Source organism: Acyrthosiphon pisum, chromosome X, assembly GCF_005508785.2.
Source record: "Acyrthosiphon pisum isolate AL4f chromosome X, pea_aphid_22Mar2018_4r6ur, whole genome shotgun sequence".
Classification (NCBI taxonomy): Eukaryota; Metazoa; Arthropoda; class Insecta; order Hemiptera; family Aphididae; genus Acyrthosiphon; species Acyrthosiphon pisum.
Genome location: NC_042493.1, coordinates 43,456,115 through 43,464,073, shown reverse-complemented (window position 1 = coordinate 43,464,073; position 7,959 = coordinate 43,456,115). Strand labels below are relative to the sequence as shown.

At 27.3% G+C, this 7,959-nt stretch overlaps 1 protein-coding gene across 1 annotated transcript in view; it reads left to right on the top strand.

Annotated features, from left to right (window-relative positions):
• Positions 1-7,737: 7,737 nt before the first annotated feature.
• The window catches only part of LOC103309596, a 5,789-nt gene continuing 5,567 nt past the window's right edge, over positions 7,738-7,959 (top strand). The window contains exon 1 of the mRNA XM_008185430.1: positions 7,738-7,798. Within this exon, the coding sequence (XP_008183652.1) occupies positions 7,738-7,798 (61 nt within the window). The remainder of the gene's footprint in view (positions 7,799-7,959) is intronic.

The following is a 7,959-nucleotide window of genomic DNA, read 5'->3' as shown; positions in this document are numbered from 1 at the left end:
TTTATAATTGTGCACCTCAAAAGTATAGGTCTAGTTGCGCCTATGCTAAGGAGTAAAAATTCCCATGGTGTGAAATCAGTCCGACTTTTTTATGTATCTCAAGACAGGGGCCCATATGCATTTGTTTGCACCTGAGTCTTTTACTCTCTAGTTACGGCCCTGACGGTAATACTGCTAGATGGTTCTTCAAGAATCATCATGTATCAGCTGAAATCACTGGCATTGATGAACCGCTGATAATATGGTTTGGAGTTATTCTTTAGAGTCTATCAAGTGGTCAAAAAATAAATTTGAATACATTTAAAGATTATTCTTGGGATACTGCAAATATGTATGTAAGATTGTATGAATGGCATTATATGCCACCCAGTGTACATACAATTTTAATTCATGGGTGTGTAATGATAAGTTCTTTTGTAATACCAATTGGTCAGTTAAGTGCAGAGGCTCAAGAAGCCCGAAATAAGGATTTAAAAAGGTATCGAGAAAATTACACAAGACAAACATCACAAATTGATACGAATACGGACTTATTTAACAGGCTACTTCTATCCTCGGATCCTAAAATAAGCGGACTTCTAGAAGATCATAGAAAAAGAAGATCTTTCTCCGTGGAAGTCAAACGGCTACTATTAGAAGAGAACGAATTCGACAGTAATTCAAACGCGGATGAAAGTAAAGAAGAAACAGACGAAGACGATTAAAAATATACAAAAATTACCTATCAATTCTCAATTAATTAAAAATATACCTAATTTAAAATGTATTCTGTTAATTATTAATGTACTTACTTAACTTGTACAATTATATTTATAGTAAATATTATGTATATATTTAAGAAAACAATGATTAATATTATTTTTATCGAAAACATAAAAAAATTAAAATAATGGGTAAAAATGTAATAACTGTTTGTTAAAAGTCCGATGAAAACTTTCTGTGGCATTAGTAGTCCTAAAAATGAAAATTATGCATAATATATTTTCTGAAATGTTCAATATTTGTTGTACAAATTTACCTAGGATGTTGAGATGGTTCTTTTGCCCATAAAACTGGAAGAAATAAACAATCTGGGTCAACATATGTTTTTAAAATATAATCTGCAAATCTATGACCATATAATTCATTTGGACATAACGCTATAAGCTGTATAAAACCATCTTCTACTTCTGTATGTTGCAGAAATGGGAGTCCGAAAAACATTTTTAGCCAATTACCAAATTCACTATTCTCGTCTTTGTAAGTATTCTTTAAAATTTTGTCTTCATTAATCTAGAAACACGTTTTTAAAAAAAAACGTTCAACCCTTAATTTATAATTTGTTAAAATTCTAATTTTAATATTTTTTCACTAAAATTTCGAGAATAATTAAAAAATGTACTACATATTTCTAAAACCTACTAAAGGTCATAACTAGCTCAAAAAGAGTTAAAATTTTTCAAAAATTGTACCATTTGTGGAACATGCTAAAATAAATATTTGGTAAAAATTTCAAGAGTCTACGGTTAATCTAAAATAGTAAATATAAAATAAATCTAAAATAGTAAATAAATCTTATTTTACGCCACCAAGCTTGAGCTAAATGAATACGGCAACCAAATATCGTAACACCGGGAAATGTTTCACGTACAGCTTCATGTGCACCGATTTCAAAATCTAAATGTAGATATTTAATTTCTAAAACTTTGACGTAGTTATTAGGCACAAATCCTTTAAATAATTCCACATGTCAATGTAAGTTGTTTTTGATTTATTTTCTAAGAAAAATAAAACTAGTGGAACGTAATATCTATTTTGATAACAGCGTGTATAGTATACATTTGTAAAAAATGATTTGGTGCAAAATCAAAATCAATAGCCATAGCCGATTTTTATACGGCAAAGTTTGGCAACGTTGCCCGGAAAAATAAAAACGGAATGTTCTCAATCGTAATAGTCAAAAGGGTCTAAAAAAGGTATCGCCAATAATGACCGTTCTCAATCATATTCCTGCAAAAAAAAGGTAGGTGTCACTCTGCTGTACTTTAGGTTACAAGTGGGTCACAGTAATAGATTGTGTTAAATTTGAATTCAATGATATAATATCATTGTTTAAGAAAAACGATTTTGAGCGAAAACAGTCAGTCAACCTATGATATTACTAAGTATATACTATATACTATATTTCATGATATTATTGTGAATTTGTTAGTCCCTAAATTTTGAGTCCCTCCCTTGTTTGATAAAACACTATCAACTTTCGATTTTCAAATGGCAACACCTATTTTCAATAACGAAAATCTATTAACATTCTGAAAAAAAATAATTTTAACGTTTGCAGAATTTAATTTGAGTAATCCGTTTGCGACTTATTTATGCTTAAATATTCGTTTAATTTACAGCTACTGGGCAATTGATCAAACCCAACAGTAAAAACCAGAAGTCAAAACGAAATTATATCTCAATTTAATAACCCAAACGGTCATAATAGTCATAATCCTATAATCCTAAACTAATAAGTACAAAGGTCACACGATTTGGACCTTCCTATCTTGTCCCCACTCACAACACCGAGTGAATCGTCAATCCTACAACAGCATTGCTGCACTACAGCAGTATCATATTTAAAGTATGATAATAACATTTTACCATTATGGTTACATAATATAGCACCGGTTACTGATTCTTGGTATAAGGTCTTATCTCTTATGAGTTTGTAGATAAACGAGAAACGGTAAACAGTAAACAGTTTCTGTCGTTTCTGAAAACATGTGGTTTTTGATTAATTGCTTACGTTAGTTTAATAGTTGTCAAATAAATTAATTGTCGAATTGTGAATATTAATTATTATTCATATTGCATACTGGTATAAACACTTGCTACCTACTGATACTTTTTAGAGACTTCATTAATTAATATGGAAAAAAATAAAACAGACTAAACAATTAACTATGTATGTAAGAATATTTTTTTTTTATAAAATAAATCAATGTTATAAAGAATTTGATGTTAATCATAATTTTTTTTTTTTTTTTAGGAAATTAATTTTGTTTTCATTCAAATTTCAATTGAGTAGTTTTAACTTTTAATTAAAATATATAATACTAAATTGGATAATAAATTGTTATTTTTGGTTACCTAGTTATAGTCACAAGGTACACCTGATAACTTTTTAAGTTAATATGGAATGAAATACATTTACATTTTTATACCTATTGACAACAGAATCAATAAAGTATGTATAAATATTATATTTATTTTTTATTTAAAATACATTTTTTTTTTTTTTAATTGCGTTCAGATAAAGAAAAAGCATGCAGCATTAAGACTAATTACTTCTACATTTGTAAAATTTGTTGATCAACATTGATAATTAATTTTATGTTTAAATAATTAAGTTAAGTTATTGATTTAATATTTTTCATATATAGGGCTATGGAGTTTATATTAACCTACATTGTCAATTTTAACATTTTTTGATATGAGTTTGTCGTTTTCATGAAATGTTGAATTTTATATCATAAAATATTAATTAAAAATTAACCAATTTTCAAAAATAAGTATAAAAATAACTCATTTTTTAAAAAGTTGCACAATACTAATGTAATAAGAACATCCATAACGTTAAAATAGGTTGTAATCTAGAGTCGTTAATGTAAAGTATGTTCAATGTTCATTTAATTTGTATCAATTTATCTAAGGTTGTGAACATATTAAGTGTTCTTCTTATTATCAATTAATGTTTTATTGCTTACTAATTGTGATTTTAATTCAATTATCTCGGCTGAAAAAATTTTATTTTCCATTTCAATTTGGTTATAATCCTTTAGCATTGAACTGTTTTTAGCTTGCATTTTTTTCTAAATAATTATACAATATACATTATACATATATTATGTATTTTGTTAATAATTAAAATACCTTAGTCTTTAAATTACATTTGTTAAATTTCTATACTATTTTTATGTAGGGTTGGCCCTCATACAAGATGTTTATTTTATCATAAACCAACGATTATTATTTATTTTAAAAACTATTAACATTTATAAAAATATTTCTTTTACATAAATGTATCTAATAAATAAACTAACATTTTTAAAGCAATTAATTATATTTCTTACATATGTATAAAATACAATTCTGGATTAGCATAGGTCAGACTAATATTGTATATAAATATAATTACCATTTCAATTTTAATTTCTTCGACTTCTTTATTTTTTTCTTCTAAAAGACTTAAAGCATTATTTAGCTCTAAATTTTTCAATTCCATTTTATTCTTAGCTGTATGTAGTTCCTAAAATATTTGTTAATTTAAAATATATAGCCTTAATAGTAAATAAAAAAATTACCTGTTCTAAATCTTCATTGTGTTTTACAAAGTTTTTGCAAACCGATTTGTAGTATAAATAACGTGACAATATATACTCATTGTCCGTTAACTTACTTTCTGTTGATGTGACAGACATTTTAAAAGCAACTCTTTAGGGACTCAAGGTAACAACTCTGAAGGTAAAAGCCAAATGGTAACAATATTCCCGATGTACAGTTATCTTTATTACCAAATTATAAAGGTACAATCATGTACAGTTATGATATGTGTATACTCTGTATACAATGAACCAACAAACAATTAGGAAAATCCAAGATACATGTGTAAATAAAAGATTAATGTTAAAGTATAGATACATATAAATATATTATGAATAGTACAGTTATTAGGGAAATCCAAAATATAAATGTGTATGATACAATAAAAAAAAAATTACATTAAGTACCTACTCAGTTTTGATAACCGAAAACAGCTTTTTATAATATTAAATATAATATAAAATTACTTTAATACAAATATTGTAGACTTATGTTGTGTTTTAATAAATTATAATATTTAAACTTAAAATTATATACAAAATAAGTTGTATTAAGATCTCTGCAGTCACAATGTTCTATACGTAAAATGAAAAAATGGACATGTGGTCATGCTTTATAGAAAGTGGAAAAAATAAAAGGAAAGCCGCTCTATTGTACAGCCAACGATTTGGGCTTGAGAGGCAAGTTCCTAACTCATGTATTTTTTTAAGATTGGAAAAAAACTTAAAATCTAATGGGAGTTTTAATAAACAAAAGAAAAGACCATTAACGAAAACTACAGAAGAATATTCAGAAATTGTTTTACAGGCATTTGAGGAAAATCCAAATACATCTTTAAGATTATTATCAAGTAAATAAAATAAATACAAAAAAAAACATAGATACATAGAATTATCTTGTTTTATTATTATTTATTTAGAACAAATAGGAATTTCTTATAGTTCAGTTCAGAGAATTGCAAAGAAAAATAAATACTATCCATATAAACGACGCACAGTACAGCATTTAAGATTTGATGATTGTGAGCGTCGCCTGGTTTGGGTTGCCAAGGTACATATTTTATTTTTATTTTTAAAACTTTTTTTATTAACCTATGCTGTATATAACACAAGGTACTTGTTGAAATTGAAAATATCCCTCAATTCTTGGAATGGATATGTTGGACCGATGAAGCTAAGTTTCACAATAATGGCAATGTGAATCGCCAGAATATGCATTACTGGTCAAATGGTAACCCTCACTGGCACATAGAGAAGAATTTTCAGGAACGTTATGGCATTAATGTTTGGTGTGGTATTTTTTATGACAGATTGATTGGCCCATTTTTTTTTTTTCTGAAAATTTAAATGGTGATAAATATTTAAATTTTTTAAAAAATGATCTTCCTATTCTTTTGGAGGATGTACCTTTATCACGACGAAAAGATTTAATTTGGCAGCAGGATGGTGCTCCAGCCCATAATAAAGGCACTGTTATTCAATATTTAAATTCAACTTTTGGGTCAAAATGGATGGGAACATACAGTCCAGAAATATGTTGGCCACCTCGTAGTCCTGATTTGACTTCGCCAGATTATTTCCTTTGGGGATATCTTCAAAGTGTAGTTTACAAGGAAATGCCATCTAATGTAGACAATCTGAAACAGAAAATTAAAGATGCTTGTTCAAACATTCCAAGTCATGTGTTAGTGAAAGCTACTACAAATGAGTTACTTAGACGATTGGCAATTTGTTTAGAAGTGGATGGACATCAGTTTGAACATTTATTAAAATAATATTATTGTAAATAAACTTAAATTGACAACTTACATGCATTGTATTTTAATTTAATTTACTTTCTTACTCTAATAGTAATTAGATAGAATAAGTAACCAAAAGTTGAATAATATGTTAATTAAAAGTAATATTTTGTAAATGAATCGATAGGTATTAATTTAATAATATTAAATATTATAATATATTCATGTGTATAGGCGTCCTACATAAACAAAAAAAAATCAACTTCCTACTTAGTTACTTTGATATAACTTACCTTTGATATATCAATTTACTTTTGTAAATTACTTATTGAACAACAAAATAAAATTATTATTATCAATAATAACATTATTTAAAAAATATAGTTGGTGAGGGCTACACACAGATTTTCAAGGTTTAAATTCTCGCTTATTAAAGGTTTAATGAATAATAATTAATACCTATTCGATAGTGAGAAATTTACACTAAACACTAGTTTTCAGAAACAGTTAATAAATCAAAAAAATTATACACAAATTACTGTTGAAATGTTAAATGTTGAATTTTGATCACGATTTAAGATAGTCGTGCACTCGTGCTGTTGATTGTTGACATATGTTGAAAGTTGATTAACCGTTAATTCTCGTTTATCTACAAACGTCATAACTGATAAGACCGTATACCAAGAATTAGTAACCAATGCTTTATTGTGAAACCATTTTGGTAAATTGTAAAATGTTATTTTTATACGTTGTTCACTCGACACTCGGTGTTCGGCTGAGAGTGGGGATAGGATAGGAAGGTCCAATTTGTACGACCTTTGTACATAGTACTTATTACCTACTAATAAATTATTAGTTATTGACCTATTGTTAATACCGATTATGAACGTTATAGGTTTCATTAGATTGAGGTAAAATTTCGTTTTGACTTCTGGTTTTTAATAAATTGACCAGTAGCAGTAAACTGAACGAATATTTAAGCATTAATAAGTCGCGAACGGATTTACTCAAATTAAATTCTGTAAACGTTAAAATGATTTTTTTCAATATTATGTTTATAGATTTTCGTTATCGAAAATAGGTATTTCCATTTGAAAATCGAAAATTTATAGTGTTTTATTAAATAAGGGAGGCAGTTAAAATTATCAAAATTATAACATATTGTAAAATAGTAAAACGTAGAAAATTTAAAAAAAAAATTATTTTAAAATTCCTAATACTTACCGAGATATTGATTGGTTCATGATAAAAGAATCACCCTGTATAAATATTATTTATATTTCAAAACATAGATAATGTTCTCATCGTCGGTCAAAATAATGAATCGTCAATTCATTGCCGTCGTGTAGCGAGGTGGGGAGTGGTGCGATAAAACCTTGACAGGAACGTGCCCGAGCGAGCGTTGAGCGGCAACCGCGTTTATTTGCACGAGCGCCGTCTTGCTGTCTGGTTGTCGATATCTGACTTATATTATTACGTTTTATATTTACGTGTATTATACAATGAGTACTATAAAAACTATAACCCGTAAACGTAGGAAAATACAATAGTTTAATAAAAACCATTTGGAAATAATTTTATTATGAATAAATAGCTATTAAAAATTTACATAAAAAAGTAATGATATCTCAACATAACATATATGTAAAATGATAGCCAAGTTCAATTATGTAATATATGTTTTGATTGTTGACTTCAACGACAAAAGAAGTGAGATCTAAATGGATGCCAAGTTTAATGGTCAGTCCTGAAATTTATTTATAACAACATGAAATATAATTTCTTCTTATCACTTAGGATAATGTTTTGAAGCCTAAGGTCTGACTTGGCTAGTTTCTATATACGAATTATGTTATAGCCTTCGCAAGTTC